The sequence below is a fragment of the Saccostrea cucullata genome, unplaced genomic scaffold, assembly GCF_032062105.1.
Source record: "Saccostrea cucullata isolate Sc308-1 unplaced genomic scaffold, CSIRO_AGI_Scuc_v1 ctg93, whole genome shotgun sequence".
Taxonomy (NCBI): domain Eukaryota; kingdom Metazoa; phylum Mollusca; class Bivalvia; order Ostreida; family Ostreidae; genus Saccostrea; species Saccostrea cuccullata.
The window spans coordinates 581431-600026 of record NW_026935164.1 but is presented as its reverse complement, the minus strand read 5'-3'; the positions used below and the strand labels follow the sequence as shown (position 1 = coordinate 600026).

Sequence of the window (18596 nt, the reverse complement as noted above, 5' to 3'; positions counted from 1 at the left end):
TGCTATGTGTCTCGGTTGCTATGGCAACAGCCGGAAAAGTTTGAAAAATCGAGATTTTCAGCCACTTTAAATCTTGACTGTGGCTTAATAAAAACTAGAAAAAGCAAACAAACCATTCTCACAAAAACATAACACCTTGATGTCACTTATAATATAAAGAAACTCTTTAGAATATATCTCCTAGTAAGTGGTAACCAAGGGTACATTTGGAATACATTTAAAATGCTGAAATATGCTGAAAAACACTTCGTATTCACTAATGGTAGGTGTTACATGCTCAAATTCAATCAACGACTTAAGAAAAACAATGAAAATGTTTGACTTTAAGTATATAAGTATAAGCAATATTATTCTATAAATAACTTTTATGGTTGCCATGGTAACACAGTGTAACCATGCAAAACCAGTAACTAAGATTGGGTTAATACTACTGTCTTGAGGAGAAACATGAAAATTCAAGACTGGCAAATATGCATCCTTAGGACCTTGCAACACCAAAACCATAAGAAAAATTGGGTATAATTGCTACTTTGCAGTGTTACCATGGAAACAAAGTACCAGTGCTTAAAAGTGAATTATTTTTCACTGCATTAAGACTTAAATTGCCATTTAATCAAGAAACAAATGAAAGGACTCAGCTTGAATAGTACTTATCTGTCAGAACTGAAGTTGAATATCATATATTGATAAAATTTGATGAATAAAACAACACTGTTGCTATGGTTACCAAGAAGGGAAAATGTTCGATTTTGTGAACTTTATATCAATATTAAACCCTGTGTGCCAACTTCTTGCATCCACTTAGAGATTGGATGATAGTCAAAATTAAAAGTCAAGTTAGCTTTTAATAAATATCAATCATAAAAGTTTTGGGAATCTACATTTAAGGGTACGTATCCAAGGAAAGAAAATATTTTTCAGGTTTTTAAGCATATATTTTCTGCTTATTTCCATAGCAACGCTCTATTTAAAGAATCTTATCTGAATTTTTTCAAATGGGAAAATGTGGAGCACACCAACATCTTATAAAATTGATCATTAGTTATGAGGAAATGTGCTTTTTTTTTAAAGATAGGATCAGATTTAAACATACAGAGTGTTACTTTGAAGGCTCCCTTACAGTGGTATAAAAACCTTGGCAACCATTGCCAACCAAAATAAAATATCATATTTTGTTCTTGATATATGTTTCAAGGCTCTTTTTTCTATTATTTGGTCACATTTCATCCTATAATTGCTTTTTATTTTTACGTGTATGACTTTACAAAATTCAATGAATATTTTTTTTACTTTTGAATACTTTGTTACCATAGTAACGTATGTAATAGTTGATTTACCAAACATGTTTATCATGCATTTGAGACATCTGACCTTCAACTTTTGGAAACAGTCATTGCCAATTGTTTGCTTTGCTGCAAATGTTAACTATGGGGCTCTAAACATGTTAAAAAATGCCATTTTTCGATCTTTAAGACATGTTACCATGGTAACTATAAAACATAGCAACCGATTTTTGCCTGATTTCAGTTTAGGGTATCAATGACTTTTATCATAGAGAGTTTGAAGAAATTCTGAGACTATGCGTGCCACAGCTTCTATATAAAATTTCAAATCATTACAGAGAATGGCTCTTAACAGTGTTTCATATATTTCTAAGAGAAAATTTTTAAATTTCAAACTTCATTCAAGATTTAAATGGTGTGTTTTGACCTTGATCACTGGTAATTTATAAAATTCAATGTAACAAATAATTCTTATCCAGTTATAAACCTTTTAAAATGAAAAGTGTTAAAAGTTGATACTTTCCAAAAAAAATATTATAATAACAACACATGATGTTATTATTATACTTTTAGGTTAAAAATTTATTACCAAAAGAAGTGCCTGTGCACTTACCACATTGTTTGCATTGCAGTGAACAAAGCTTATTTTGACAAAGTCAAGGTCACACAGATTACTGTTATCCATCTTAATTTATGATTCGGTAGATTGAAATAAATCCATAAAGATTTAAAAATTTTTGTGTACATATGCACAGAAAATATGGTTAAGTGATTAATATTTGTGAGTTAAAAGGGGTCACAAAGCTTGTAGATATTTATTACATGAAAATAAAAGCCGGTTAACAGTAATGCATAGTTTGGATCCTGGTCTACCTTTAAATAAGAAATGTTGATTGTTGTTTCATGTCCAATTCAAAAATTTTTTTACTGATATACAGTGTCACCATATACCACTGAAGGGCTTTGAATTTACCTATACCTATACACCTAAACTATACATGTATTTGGCACACATGGCCATTGAGCAGTGCGTGATCTTTATCAAATCAATGCCTACCATAACACAGGACCTTGCCTTATTTTTTAAGGTCTCATTTGAATTAAAGTCCTCTGAACTTTCACTTCTAATGCTTGAAGCCCCACAAGGGAACAGTCAGTACCTATGTTAACTTCTTAGGTTTGAGGCAGTGTAGCAAACAAGAATCCAACCAGGGGTTCCTGCATGATCATGAAGCGACTGCCCTACAACTAGGCAACTTGGTGAGAGAAACATTAAAAAGTGATTCTTGGTGTAAAGATTTCTTTTGAGTAGAGGCTGTGTTGCAGAAAACAAAAAGTTGACAGACAGGCCTAAGGCACTTTTTTAAAAGAAAATTTCAGTTGAGCTAAAACAGCAAGTCAGAGAGGTTCTACAAAAGACATATTTAATACACTGTACATATAAGAACATTTAGCAGTAGAAAGTTTATAAATAAAATTTCAACAAAGCACATCTAATCAATGTTCGGGGTAAAACATGAAAATATAAATTGCAGATGATTGATACTCCTCATCGTTTCCATGTAAATGAAAGTGGAAATGTAAATGAACCACATTTTTACACAAAGAAAAACATTAATACATCACTGATGCTGACATTTTTTTCCATAATTAATTTAGCATAACCTGTAAGTTTTGACCTAACATTTTACCCTGTAAAAAGTTAAGTAAGTGTAATACATGTATTGGCCTAAGCATTGAATTACAAATATCAATTTTGAGGGGTTCATTTGTGTTTATAACTATATATGTGATAAAGTGAAACTACAAGTTTAATGACAGGAGTCCCAAGTATTGTAGCCACGGGGACAAGGTAGTACTGTAGATAGAACAACAAGTCCTTGACCTCCAGAAGACCCATGACCCTAATAGTTCCTGTTGCTAAGCAACGAGTTCTCCAGTACTCCACAACAGCGTGTAAAACACTAAGGTCAAAGTCTGTTGCTATGGCCTCTCCCTGTCAATGATAAAACATTTATGCAGTGCAAAATGACTGAACAATTTTAAAAAGGATAAAAATGATACATATATTATTATACTCAGGGATACATGTAGTAGAATGTTTTACTTGAACATGAAATTTTACTTTATTTTGTTGGTTAGAATAAAAAGGACAACAATGTTTCCCAGGAGAAAACTGAATCGTACCAGAACTTCTGTAATTTTGTGAACATTATTTTTTATTGCCATTTCCACCATGTAAGCACAAACAAGCATGTAGGTCAGGGCCACTGTCCAAGTACCAATCAGTGTGAGCAGGCTTGTCCTAGAAATATACAAGCATTAGTGATACATGTAGTAAAGATATGCTATTCACACACCCTCTGTTAAAGTACTGATAGTCCATTTTCAATATGCACACAACTAATGGGAGAGGAAATATATGAAAAATTCACTGCAATACAGTGTATCAGTCAGGAGGAAAGCTAATAAATGTATTATGGCAATATCAATTAAAAAACTGCATACATAACTTCAATGATTTTCGTGGGGAAAATTAACAAAAATTGATACTTGAAATAATATAGTAGAATTAACAGAAGACCTACCATTGTTTGATTCGGCGTGGTGAGAGTTTACTTTTGGACCAGACATTGTCAGCCAGGAAGTAGACCAGCGTACCCATTCCTCCTCCATATACAACTATATACATCACGTAGGTCATAGGGAACTTACTGACATCAAAACGGGCATGAATCTCATCCTAAAGAAAACCAAATCACTAAATAAATCAATAAATGACAAATGACAAGGAAAATGTGTGGAGGTGTGCACTATGTGTAGTGGATGTATTATGAAACAATTCTTTGTATAAACCTCAAAACCATACACCAATACAGTAAAACTCGTTTAGTACGAACACGGATATAGCGAAGTCACGGATATAGCGAAGTTTTTCTGGGTCCCCGGCAAAATTATTAACAAATCTTTGTAAATTTTTACGGTTATAACGAACTCTGATATAAAGAATTTACGGATATAGCGAACTGATTTTGATTCCCGTTGAGGTAAAATATAATGAAATTTACTCTTTTATAACGAACTTACAAAGATTATTTTAAGAAATGACCTTATTTCCTTTTAGCATCTGAATATAAAATTCAATTCATAATAAAACCTTATTTATCGATATGTTTTGTAATATTTGCTTCCCTAACATATTTGGTAGTAATACTTAAAGGAAAGCATGCATATTGCGAATTCGCTATAATGCTTATACGAATTCGTCATACGGATACAACGAATTACGGATATTGCGAATTAAATTCAAAGGTTCCCAGGACTTCGCTATAACCAAGTTTTACTGTAATTTTTTGCAATGCTAGAACCTACTAGTAAAAGTTTATGATGAAGATGCCATTCTATCACAGATGATCTGAATTTATCACTTGTTGCTGTAACATTTATACCATGTTTATTACTGAAGTCTACAAGTCTATGGTGAAACAGCAATAGATTTTGCACAACATCACCTGCAAAATATAAAACAAATTTTTAAGGAGGAATATGTTTTGTCTGTGTGAAAACATTAATGAGAACAAGAGGCTCATCTGCTCACCTGAATAAGAAATAATCAATGCATATACAAACCCCTTACTTAAGCAATTTAAACCCAGGATTTCAACTATAAGAATTTACATTATTCATGTTTTATATATTGAGGCTTGACTGGTAGAATTTTTAAAATTGTTGCTTTGTTTAATCCCCTATCTTACTCACCATGTAATTTTGTGAATAATAAGATAACCATTGCAAACAATGAGAAGCAGAGAGCTCCCAGCTTCAGTATTTCAGGAAGCGAGAGACGCATGTCCTCCATTTCTGGCCACAGTGATACTCCGCCTCCTACACTGAGTCGATCCATGTTGTGCTTTGTATCAAGGTGCTTGTTGATCAAGGCATGTTTGTCTTTGTTCACTCGACCTATGTAAATACATGTAAAAGATAATTCCACTTTAAAAGAGCTGAATATGACATTTTTTTCAGATTGACATCTAAGGCCTGAAGAACACAATGAAACGGTTTCTTAGTTATAAATGAAATATAAGTATAAGTCTGTTTCAGGGTTCAAGATCGTCTCCATTTATTTTGCACACAGATGAACACAAAGGGTAGTGATAGAAGGGAATATAGATTTGATATAATTCCTTATTTCAAATCTCATATGTCACATATTCCATCAGATCTTTGTATTAAAGGCAAGTATTTTTATCTGGTCCTGTGGTCCTCTACCCTTTTAAGAAAAGAGCAGATCAGAACCTAGGGATACCAACTGATAGGTTAGTGTGCTTATTAAGCTATTTTTTGTTAAGGAATCCTGGAGTAAGATTCCTACAGACCTGGAGTGTCCCTCAGTTTCTGCAGTGTAGGGCTGGTCTCCTGCTGAGCACTGGTATCTTTCTCTAGGAGCTTCTTTCTCTGTTGTTCTAGTCTTTGTCTGACGGGGGTCAGGCCATTTCTTTGTGGAGTTGATCCACTATTGATGAGTCTGTGCTTCTTGATAGGTGGCTCTCCAATGGTCTCAGAACTGGGTGTGGTGTAAACTGGTGTCTTCTCCATGTCAAATATTTACTTCAACTAAAATGTGCAATGATAAAAATAAAACTAATATCATCATAAACATGATAGAAAAAAAATTAATTACAATATTATTTTAAGGTAAAGCCTATACTTAAACACACATTTGAAATTGCAAGTGTTAACAGCTGTGCTAGTAAGATTTTTAAGTTCAATAAATTTGGGCAAAAAGTGTATGAGCTGCATACCCCTACATGTACCCAGGACTTGACCCCCATCCCTCTGTTGAAACATCTGTATACATCTTTGGTGGTCAGATGGGTTTGATCACCAGTATCCAGATAGCTCAGTTAATAGATCACCTGATTGGAGATTCAGGGGGGGGGGGGGGGGGGCTGGGTTTGAATCTTGATCCTGTATCATATGTCACATTTTTCTCCTTTCCTATTATACATTTGGTGCCATACAATGCCCTGGAGGTAAAAGGTGAAAGACCGGCCAGGAAAGAGCCTGGATTGGTGTCTTTCGGAGCCAAATACATTTTAAGAAGGACAGAATGTGGTTGTCAGATGGGTATGATTCCTGGTGACCAGATAGCTCAGCTGATAGAGCACCTGCATGACTGGAGATTCAGGGTGTCGGGAGAGGGGGGGGGGGGGGCAAATTTCATATGAAATGCTAGTGTGTGATGGCATTGAGAGATTAAATATACCAAAGTACGAAGCTTTTTAAGAACACACACATCAAAGATTGATTAGCTTCGAGTTTGACACTTTGTCATTTGCCCACCAATTCAAAACAAAAAATTACATCTTCCTCCCAACCATCCTCTGATATCATGAATTATAAAGATGGGAAAAATCATTTAGTAGTGAATGTTTAAATATAGTTTTCTATACTTCGGATTTCAAAAATTCTTTTGCTAAAATGATAAATACTCTACCGTCCAAATTCACGTTCGGTTCAGGAGCCATATTCCATTTGTATTTCCCGCCGGAAGTCACGTTATATTTTATATCAACAAAATAAAATAAGGTATAATGAGATAGGAACATCATTAACAAATTCAAATATTTTCATATATTTCATCATAATGAAACAAACATAAAATAAAAAGAAGGGAATTTTAACAACCAAAGATGTTTTATAATTTAGATCGGGTTCGGAAATTCTTAATTTTGTTACCATGTGATCATGAATGCTAGTCATGTGACGGATCTTGTCATCTGTTTGGGGAGCTGTGGAGCAGAAATATGCTATTCAAAAGCTTTATAGCAATTTTTTGCTTTTCTTTTGTTCATAGTGATGGGCCAGTTCGGAGTGTAAGTATGATGAATCTCAGTTATACTTATCTAAGATCAAGCAGACATTAAAATTAAATATAGGTGTAATAACATTGAGGAATAACATGTTTTTGATTCTACATGTGACATGTGTAACAGGAAGGGGGAAAATGTATGACTGGACCAGAAATCAAACCCCTGATCACTAGTCATCTGAGCTATCGAGGCCATTATGCATGGCCCAAACATTACAATCTGACCCTCCTAAAATTAGCTGCAGATCTGTAGCTCTCCGAAAAAATATAATTATATTGAAAGACCGGAGAGCTACAGTACCACCCATTGAAAAAACTGTATATTTATTGCGCACAAAAAAGTGCGCTCGGTTCTTGATTAATTCTTCCAAATTCTTACCTCAATTGCAAAAAATGGAAGATTTCAAAAAATTCCTCTCTCCTCTATCAAGTACTCTCGTAGTTGACATCTGCATGAGGTATATTGGACCGAATTATCTTTGAAACCAAAATGGCAGTATAAATAAGCGAAATGTTCGATGATTGCAAATCAGGACCAGGAGGACCATTAACAACAATTATGAGGAATGTTTTGTTGTGGAAAGGGTCAAAAAATATGTTAGGAACACACGGTTAGTAATATTTTGATATTGCAGTTTTAAAAACACGGAGAAATAAATCGAGAACTGAACGCACTTTTTTGTGCGCAATAAATATACATTTTTTTCAATGGGTGGCTCTGTAGCTCTCCGGTCTATCAATGTATATTTTTTCGGAGAGCTACAGATCTGCAGCTATCCTAAAATATGGTCTTCCCCCTCGAACACATATAACCCAATTAAGTTCTTTTTAGCCCCTGCCAGGACAATCACTTGCAATTCCAGGGGTGGTCAATGGCACAAAATCTGTTACAGAAAAGAATTAAATTAAAAGTTGGACCAGGAATTGATCCCAGGACCCCTGCATCACTAGTCAGGTGCTCCACCGATTGAGCTATCTTGGGGCCGATATCCATGAATCAAACCATGACAAATCTCTAACAGGAAAGGAGAAAATGTATGGCTGGGCGGGTAATCAAACCTGGGAGACCCCTGCATCACTAGTCAGGTGCTCTACAATCTGAACAATCCAGGCCAACATCCATATCTAAAATCATTACTTCCTCCCTCCTAAAATGGTCTTCCCCCTCGAAGACACAACCTAAGTTCTTATAAGCCTTTGGCAAGACTTTCATTTGCAATTCCCAGGGTGGTCAATGGCACCAAATCTGTAACAGGAAAAATGTATGTCTGGACCAGGAATCAAAGCCGGGACCTCTGCATCGCTAGTCAGATGCTCTACCAATTGAGCTATCTCGGCCGTTATCCATGCAGGCCCTAACCATTAAACATGCATGTAGAAAGTTATCTCTTTGAGATCTTTATTTTTTAAACTCTTGCCAATAGTCTCTCTACTCTATAAAAATGTCAAAATGCAGTACATGTAGAATTTTCATTGGGCAAGTGGGTTTAGAAGTGTTTTAATAACCAAGTTGGTCCCAGAGTCTAGTTACGACAGCCTTATTGATCAGCAAGGTGATAGTATAAAAACTCTTTTCTGAAGTATTTGAAATTTATTCTCTCTTTCTTTTAATGGATAGAAGCAAAGGCCTATATACTAAATTATTAATTGATAGAAGTGATATCATTTGTCACAATCTTTAGATAATTCAGATTAATTAAGGCTGTTTTAAAATGACCTAATGTAAGAGTCTAGCTAATTTCAAAGTGATATGGTTAAAAAAAATGCCATTCCAGAAAGTAGTTTCTTAATATTATTTAAAATAATTTTTAAGCATTTATTTTTTGTTTTGTATAAGTAATATTTGTCAATATTTTTTGTAGATGACCACATTCTTTAACCCTGGCTGTGAGTCACAGAAATGTGAAGAATGTAGTCCTGGTCTTGCTTACATTGTGTCCAAGGGAGATAATGACATTCTGCACTATATCATATCAGCAATAGGGGGTCCACCTTCAGCACTAGTAATTAAGACTAACAAACCAAAAGGCAAATTCCAGCTTCAGATTGACTGTAAAAAGATTGCTTCTAAAAATGAAACAGAAAGAAGGGAAGCTATAATCAAACCAGATGGTGTAAAGGAGCTATATTCATTTGGGGTTGTGTTTACAAGGGCAAGTAATATGCATGACACATACTATATCTTTATTTAAGTTTTAGTCAAATGGTAGTGATATAAGATACACTTGCATATCTATAAGAGTATTTTTCTAGTTTTAAGACATATGTTCAATTTTTTTTTTCGAGAAGAAAAAGTATTAAGTATTTTCTCACATATGGCCATATTTGATAAAGCTTAAGTTTAATTGACTCTTTAATAAACAATATATGACATAAATTTTTATGTCTGTCTGTTTATCTGTATGTTAGTTTTATGATATCTTTGTTCTAATTTGCACCCTCTTGAAGCATCAACCCTTTACCATGTGTCAGTTAATGCATTTTGGGAGGGAGGTACATAAACATGATAAAGACTTCAGAAAATGGGCAATAAAATGAGCTTGATTATTTACATTCTAACAGCTGTTCCAGTACAATGACACCGCTGACAAAGCCGATATAAATTACTACAACATCAACAGCACTGCCTGGAGAGTGTATGACTTTGACAAGTTTGAGTGGCAGGATCTAACTATGTGGTCATCCAATGATTTCATCGTGATGAAGGTCAAAACTAGTGGAGAAGTGATGGAGAGGGCTTTTTACAATGAGTCTTTATTGCTACAGGTAATTATCACTGAGTTTCAGAATTTTCTTCTTTACCTTAAAATTTCTTAAGTTATTCTTTGGAAATATTGTTTTTGTCCATCTGTTTATCATTTACCTTGTTTAGTACATGTATATCATGTATGTTTGACTGTTGTTAATTTTGCAGTAATACAAATATATTAATTATAATGAAAGCAAGTCTAAAATATATTAAATGAAACAAAACAGGTGAAACAATACAATGTTTCAAAGATTACTAGATAGTAAAAGAATAATATTCACAGCTTAATCCTGACAACCTGAAATATATTTGTACAATGTGTCTTTAATAGAGTTAGATCTACATATACTCAAATGTGTTGTTATACAAGTGATATTCAAATTTGCAATAACTACCGGTATGATCTGTAATTTTCATGGCACCCTAAATACTCCAGTCAAGAAGAAATCTGCACAAAAAAGCAACAGTGTGTCCTAGAGAATCTTAATTACAGTGTGTGAAACTAACTTCAAAGTCCTATAGACTTTCGTTTCATTTTCTGTGTCCGAAATTTAGAATACTACATTCAATGCTAAAATATTGAAATTAAAATAAATAATACATGAAAACTTGTTCATACATAGTTGAATTATATTCTCTTTCAATCTCAATTGACTCCAAGTTCGTTTCTGAGGCCTTAATTTAAACTTACTTGAATCTACTAAACCTAAAGATGCTTTCCCTATAATTATGATTTAATTATGATTTGAATAATTATTATATGTATTGTGTCTTTTTTCAGTTTCACTTGTTTGATCACAGTGACAGATCTACAGAGTTACCCCACCTTCAGTATGATGCCGAGTCCACTCAGATTGATTTTACCCTCCAGGACATAGACACAGGGAACTCCTCCTCAGCTCGGTGGGGTCTAGAGGCCGTCCTCATAGGGCAGGACTCCACAGACAAACCCATGTCCATCGTCACTAAGAAGTCTGTAGATGATGAGTACACACCTGGAGTCTTTCAGGTATGCAGATCAGTTTCATTAGAGTATTTTAATTAATTACCTGTAAATAATTTAATTTTGTTTATATTCTCGCCTCTCATTGGTTGATTTCCAAAAAGGAACGCAAAACAATTTATATAATTTGGTATGGTATGGGGACACACCCCCTTGACGACCAGCTTAATCATCAATCCCCTCATTTCCACTCCTCGGAATCCATGGAAAATTCAAGATTTAATAACTGTATCTTTAACTTCAAACACTTACTCGATCTTACCTCATGTAAACACACATCATGGCTGCTAGATCTATGTATCAGTTATTACCTCCCCTCGCTTCACTTAACTTCCGTTACTAAGGTTGTATTATTGCGCGATAAATTTAAACTCGTAAAAAGCAACACAATTTTACATCAAAAGTTGTTTAATTATTTTAAAATTAAATTATAAGGAATGACTCTAATTCTTGGCCAAATTATCGAGTATAATCTGGTTTGGGTCAGTTTACGCTTTTTTATAATCCGCTTCATTAGAGTCATTCCTTAAATATATTAATATGAATCTCATGCAAATGTAAAAATTTGGAATACCTCAAAGAAATATAATTAATGCTTCATTAAAAAATTAAACAAACATATCGAATGAACTAGGAAAAAATGTAATATTTGATTCAATGTTTGAGAATAATCTTATTAAGATAATAAAGTGAACCTAGTATCACTGTCAGCAAAATACACAATACATTTATGTTGTAGGTATCTAACTGGTTAACTCGGCCAGGGAATGAGGACAATGGAGGCTATTTACAATGGAAGCCTGTTTGTTACTTAAAGTCTGCCAGGGCTCGCTCAGTAGCCACGAAAGTTGACACCACTGGACTCGTATATACTGAATATGTAGATGATTTCCTGAATAACAGCATTTTATATTCATATTTCTCCGATATTCAGATGGTATCAAGATATGCAACAAATTTCACATTTGGTCTGGAAAAAGATGGTGGATTCACTAAAACTAACTATACTTCTTGGTAAGATTGATGCTTAAAAGTTAAAAAAAAAATTTCTTATATATACTATACATTTTGATTTTGATAATATGTGTGTGTATTTTTTCTAAAAATGGCTTTTAATACCAGAGGTTTTAACGGGCCTTTGAAGTGTACAAAACGGATAAAATATAGACAATGAATTTCTCATAATTTGAAAATACCCATCTTAGGTATTTATAATACATAATAATTACTGTTATGTTGTTGTGTAAAGGACTGCCCAGCTTGGCTATGGTGCCCCTCCCATGGACAAAGTTTCCTCCCTAGTGGTGGGGGTGATATCAGCGGGGCTAGGGATACCGGTCATCATCATCATGTTTGGGGGACTGTTTGTGGTCATCAAGAAGAAGACTGCCAGGGGAGAGTATGCTGATTTAGACAAAGATCAGTCAACCATACAGTGAGAGAAAAGAGACAAAGTCATAGAAATTTTCCAAAATACTCCTGAACAAAATAATATCTGGTGCTCAAACGAAAGTGTGGAAACATTTACAATGTTTTGTTTCCTTTTTATCATTGTATGTGAGTTTTATTTGAAAGATTGTTTAATAGAATAATTGAAGAGCTGAAAATGTTAATCACTACCAAGTGTAGGGAAAGGTAGAATAATATATAAAACCATAACGCTACAGTTCTGCAGCTGTACTAAGCCCATCACTACTTCATTCATAACTCTGCATTTAAATATGCATTTATGAATGGGTGATATGTGTTCTAAGTGAATAAATATCTGTTCTAGACTTGTTTGAATCCTCTATTAATTAGTTTTCTTAAGATTTTAAAAAGGATTTTTGAGAATATGACTATGTAATGTTGATGTTTGTGTGAATGCTGTAAGAGGAAAGTTTGTCTCTTGTGATATTTTTTTCTGCTGAAATGTTTATGTCATTTTTTTCTGTTGAAATGTTTATGTCATTTGTACATGTTTGAACATATGTCACTCATTAGTTATTCCATGTTCCTACATGACGAATCTCCAATACATGCATATTTTGTTTAGATATTGAGTAATAATAATAATAAAAATAACAATTTTTTTAACTTGAAGAAGCATTTCTTCCAGCGAATACATAATACATACAATTTATACACATTTATATGTTACAGGTAACTTAATTAGATTTTAGCTGTTAATTTTTGGAAACAAACACATTTTTTCTTAGTGCCATATACATATATGCAATACATGCAACAATTTTTTGTCTGTACATGTATCTTAAAAATTGAACATTTCATTCATTTGTTTCATGCTACTTAGCTACCTAGTGAGTCATGTCCCTTTAATAATTGCAGTTATTATTTGCTTATTAATTTTTGTGGAACTTGTACAGTTGTTGTAAGTTAATATTTTTTTTCAAAGAGATGAAAGTGGTATGTGTACTGTGAATTGGTACCGGTATGTGCAAAAGGACTAAACGCTGAGACAGAATATTCCAATCTCTAGTTTCATCTGTATATAGACTTGTGTTTTAAGTGCTTTTGAATCAACAAATATCTATAAAGTTTACAATTTTTTGTTTTATGAAATGTCATCTGTCTGAGCATGACAAGATGATCCTGGATGTCTGTGATATTTCCATTACTATGAGTGAGTGGTGCCTTTGAGGTGTCGACACTTTAAGATGTAGAACTCAAGTTATAAACTAGGTCAGATGATAAACCTGTAAACAGAGATGTATCTCTTATATTCTAAGTATCAGCTATATACATGTTGTGAATAAAAGAACCAATAAAGATTCTCAATGCTCTGTTTACTATTTTTATTCAGTTTTAATTCATCTGCACAATGTAATTGAAGGGTCATTTTATTTCTTGGTATGACAAATGTACAGATTGTTTTTTCCCAATTTAACTCCAGATGATTATGAGTGGTTAACATGCATTGTGAAATATCATTCTTATGTACTGAACTTGAAATAGCTGCTGTTCAACTATACCAGTAAATTTATTTAATCTTGAGAAGAAGTGATGTACAAGCTCACTGTGATGTTAATACTTCCATGTCAAGTCTTTGTAGACCACGAATTTTGGACAGAATTATTACAGGATATTAAGAAAGGGACAAGGTTTCAAATTCAAGATAAATTTGTACAAGCCCATATGTGCACATCTTTGCTAGCCAAGGGTGGTGATAGTCACCCTTGGCTTGCAAAGATGTTACATCTAGAAAGGGAATTAGAAAGATTTTGTACGAATGAATTCTTCACAATACTTAAGAACTAAATCACATTGGAAAAATTGATGCATATTTCATTTAATTATCAGGGTAGACATTCAGCCAATGAGGCAAACATAAGATGCCCATAGACTAAAACTCTCATGTCAGTCAAAAATCCCTTCATGATGGATGGGTATGTGAATGAAAATCCAAATTGGGACTAAATTTGACATACATATTTTAAGCAATCCTTATCTAGAGATAGTCTAGCACATGACTCAGTAGTCACAAGTGGTAGGGATGGGTATTTCCAAAAACTTCGTGTCATGATATATCATGATTTTTTCCCACAATATCACGATAATATCGTGATATTTTTAAAAGCAGTTTTTACAATGATTTTCTATGAAAAGTCATTATTTTTCTAAAAAATATGCTAGAAAAACAAAATTTTACTTTCTTGAAATTTTTATGTATATAAAATCAATGATGTTTGGACGGTGAAATGCCGTTCTTTTCACTAATTTTACAACATTTTTTATACTTTCTGTAATTGTAATTTGAAAGATTGAACAAATAAATGAATAATTTCTGGACTTTATAATATGTACCTAAAGACCATTATTTAGGTCTCCGTATCACGATACGTATCACGCAACAAAAAATCGCGATATACTGGTATACTGATAAAATCGCACATCCCTAATAAGTGGAGCACATGGTTCAGTAGTCATAAGTGTTTTGTCATTAACCAATGGTCTCTGGTTAAATCCCCTTATGGATACTTTCAGTTTGACAAGACACTTTGTCTGCATTGTCTCTGTCTGACCAGCTGAAATGGGCAAAAATATGAAACTGACATGGCCCCATGGGTTCGGGGGGGGGGGGGGGCTGTTAAAGGTATAGTGAAAATGCAATGATGCAATAATTCTTTTTAAAAAATCTGCCCCTGGGTATTAGGCAAGCAAACTTAATTCATAACTATGATGAGCAAGGGTGTCTCCTCCAAAATTGTGAATTTCATGGTCACTGGGTCAGGTTTTCAGGTGACCTATAATGCCTTTTCAACTTGTTTATCCAGAATCTTGATTCAAAGTTTACAAATTCAATGTAAGATTGTAAAAAGATTATACTTTGAAATATATTCACTAATTATCTTGCCTTGAAAATGGGAATGACCTCTAGACTAGAAGAAATTCAATATCCTGATCTTTGTTATGCTTTGTGGCACGTTTAATTAATACTGGCTCCGTAGTTTTTTGGAGAAAGTCAAAACAATAAATAAAAAGAGGTCCAGTCATATAAAATTATGATTCAGAAGTAAAATTTAAAAACTCCTTTTTAATTTGTTTTTCAGTTTTCAAGAAAATCGGCACAGACTTCTATCAAAGTAAAAACAGTGATGTGCATAAACAATCTTCATAAAATTACATACATTGTATCTTTTTCTGTATTTCTCAATGATAGCAGTATTTACTGTTCATATATTTCTTCCACTTCCTCTATTAAATGAATTAAAACTGTAGGATCATATGGTAATATACTGGAATCCTGGTATTTCTTTATTTTAAATCTAACTCTAATTAACACAGACATTGTTTCTTCCAAACACTTATTGCTTTGTGTGGGGAAAACATCAAATTGAGAATCTATAGAATGATCAATTACGCTGTGGATAGGAGTTTTTCCCATACTGGTATCCTCTTCATCTTCATCAGCAATTTCCTCCTCCTCCTCATCATCCCCATACTGATGAAGTAACGTTAGTCCATCAGATATTTTAGGTTCTGGGCCAGAATGTTTTACAGTATCAAGTTCTTTATGAACAGATAATGTGTCTTCATCTCCGTCAGATAATTCTTCCTCTAAGTGTACCTTTTCCTTATTGCTGAATCTGTTCACTGAAGTACTTACAGTGTACTCAGAGTGTGTGGTAACAAATTCTGTCCATTCAGAAGAGACCAGCCTTAGGTACTTAGTAAAGTACGTAAGGAAACAGGTCTCTGGTGATATCAGGAGGTCCACAATCAGGGTGTCATCAAATCCAGTGGTGTCCAAAAACAGTAAAAATTGTTTGTGGGGTTGGATCATATCTAATGCATCCTGAATCACAGTGCAGGCTTCCTCATCTTGTAATCTTCAAACACAAAAATACAATCTGATTAAAATCAAATCCTTTGATCCGCTCCCGTAGATCGCTACACAAAAGGGTTTGTGTAGCGATCTACGGGAGCGGATCAAAGGATTTGATTTTAATCAGATTGACAAAAATATGTCATGTTTGATCATGAAATCACATACATGTATGCTAAAATTAGAGGGATTTTGTCTTTTTCTTTCATTCCAGGTTTAATATACTTATGTTGGCATTTGGGTCACAAATTTATACAATTATGCAATGTAGAAAATAATTTATATACAACATTTCATTAAAAACAACTTAAAGCTTCTGCCATATTAGACAAGATTTCGGATTACAGCATCCAGTTTAGACAAGTTTCACTGTACAATAGTGAAGACGAGTTTAAATTTTGATCTTTTTCTTGAATAATGACCAATACTTGAGTACTTCACCAGAAAAACAGATGAGTAACTGCTAACAAAATATTTGAGTTGACAACCCTTGTGAAGATTAGATGCCACAACATCACTCCTCAACTGTAGTAATCCCCCCCAAAAAACTTACAAATTAGCTTACTCTTTTAGAAAATTTAAAAGTGAAATTTTGGGTTTGGTTTTTATTTCACTTTTACAAGTATTCTGTTTAACATACCTGGATTTCATGTTGATGTATATTTCCAACAATGTCATTAAAATATTAATCCATGCATCATCTTGTTCTGAATAAACAGCCGGAACCCAGAGAAAATGATTTTGTGGTGAAGTTCTACCCATCCAGGTATCTAGAGAAATTAAGACTCTGAGAATTGATGCTAAATTTCTGCTACCAGAATCTATATCTGTAAAATAGAAAACATGTACAATGTATTAAAAATATATTTTTACATGGATCTTAAGTTAATTGATATACAATGATAAATAAATTTTCATGTGCCTTTCAGAAAAAAATGAATTCACCTAGTCCTAGTACAAATGACACCAGCTTAACACAGATGTTTCCAACTATTCTACAAATTAGGAAGCTTTGTTGCTTGTTTGAATTTATTGTTAATTCTCCTCCAAATCCATCTTTAAAATCACATGGAAAGTCTTCGAACCATTCAGAACTAAAGCAATCCACTAAAGTTTTTGCAAGCTGAATGCTTATGTCTTTTGAGGCACCCTCAAATTCAGAAATCTCGGCAATATTTTTTACAGCAACATAAATGAATTTCAACACAGCCCGAAATGTCAATCTATTTTCTAGAACCTTGGGTCTGACCACTGATATCAACTTAAAAATTGGTTTCAAAAAGTCAATGATTTGTTCTTGTTTGCTGTTAACGCATGTTTTTATCATTCTTTTCCATAAGCTGAGAAATTCACAGTGCATGACAACCTTTTCAGAGGTTTGTTTGATGAGGAAAGAAGAACATTCATGCTTTACGACAAGACTGTCAAAAAGACACAGTTCACACAGGTATGTCCATTGCTGCCCTAGGACTGTCACGGATACAAGACAGTTCTCTTTACTCTCAGACTTGGAGAGATGATGCCACAGTAAGTCAAGAATGCTCACTCTCCGTCCACACTGCATTGTTGACATGGTTGAGATCATGTCATTGATCACTTGAGTGAAATCTGTATTATCAAAGTGATTTAAGATGTCTCCCAATGCTATAGCTGCTGAATAACGCACAAAAGGATCTTCATCTGAGAGTGCTTCTCTCTGTAAATAAATAAATTAAGATGGTTAAATTAATTATTATAAACATGATCAATGTCTGGTTGGATTGGTTGTGTACATTAGTTAACTTATTCAATAAAAAATAAACTAATATTAACTTTTAAATGATATTAATTATTTGTTTTATTAAAAAATAATATCGTTATCATTTTGCATAGATAGTTTTCTACAAAGAATATTAACAGAAACTTATATATACGTACCAGGGGTATATACCCAAGTACATCACTGATATTACTCACCGTGATATGCACAACAGGTCCCAGGGTTTCAAAACAAATTGAGGATTTATACTTTTCAGTCAATTTACTTGCACTGTTAATACATTTCAGTTTATCTTTAAGATTGTCCTGGTAGTTTTTTGACAACAACCAACTTTTGACAATCTCAGAAACTTCGAGCTCTGGACATGACACAAACGTGGGTGTCACTGACGACTCCATCTCAGCTCGCTGCCTAACACGTTACTTTCGTTTTCATATTTACAATTTTTTAAAGTGGGAAATCAAAACACATTCTAAACTGAAAGTTATATATAAACTTTCAAAAATTCTTTACTAGAGATATTTATACTTAGATCTAATGGTAGCCTTATCATAAGGCCTCATACTGTTATACATCTGTGGGAGGGTTGTCGTTTTTTCTT

At 33.6% G+C, this 18596-nt stretch overlaps 3 protein-coding genes across 4 annotated transcripts; 1 reads left to right on the top strand and 2 right to left on the bottom strand.

Moving 5' to 3' along the window:
• Positions 1 to 2941: 2941 nt before the first annotated feature.
• LOC134242069 (uncharacterized) lies at positions 2942 to 6711 on the bottom strand. Its single transcript, XM_062724090.1, has 7 exons — positions 6651 to 6711; positions 5663 to 5900; positions 5043 to 5246; positions 4656 to 4795; positions 3872 to 4026; positions 3471 to 3588; positions 2942 to 3279 (listed from the first exon to the last, which is right to left on the bottom strand). The coding sequence occupies exons 2-7, from the start codon at positions 5880 to 5882 to the stop codon at positions 3049 to 3051; spliced, it is 1068 nt and encodes a 355-aa protein (XP_062580074.1). The 5' UTR covers positions 5883 to 5900; positions 6651 to 6711; the 3' UTR covers positions 2942 to 3048.
• A 324-nt stretch (positions 6712 to 7035) lies between these two features.
• Positions 7036 to 13693, top strand: LOC134242061 (glycosylated lysosomal membrane protein-like). Its single transcript, XM_062724084.1, has 6 exons — positions 7036 to 7162; positions 9021 to 9311; positions 9721 to 9924; positions 10689 to 10916; positions 11650 to 11924; positions 12160 to 13693. Exons 1-6 carry the CDS (start codon positions 7094 to 7096, stop codon positions 12347 to 12349), a joined length of 1257 nt encoding a protein of 418 aa, XP_062580068.1. The 5' UTR covers positions 7036 to 7093; the 3' UTR covers positions 12350 to 13693.
• A 1770-nt stretch (positions 13694 to 15463) lies between these two features.
• On the bottom strand, positions 15464 to 18594 carry LOC134242058 (uncharacterized). 2 transcript variants are annotated; one of them, XM_062724081.1, is made up of 4 exons: positions 18193 to 18594; positions 17182 to 17932; positions 16877 to 17006; positions 15464 to 16240 (listed from the first exon to the last, which is right to left on the bottom strand). In XM_062724081.1, the coding sequence occupies exons 1-4, from the start codon at positions 18391 to 18393 to the stop codon at positions 15577 to 15579; spliced, it is 1746 nt and encodes a 581-aa protein (XP_062580065.1). In that variant the 5' UTR covers positions 18394 to 18594; the 3' UTR covers positions 15464 to 15576. The 2 variants fall into 2 exon arrangements, with proteins under 2 accessions (XP_062580065.1, XP_062580064.1); XM_062724080.1 differs by having other exon boundaries at positions 15466 to 16240; positions 16877 to 17063.
• Between the last annotated feature and the right edge of the window lie 2 nt (positions 18595 to 18596).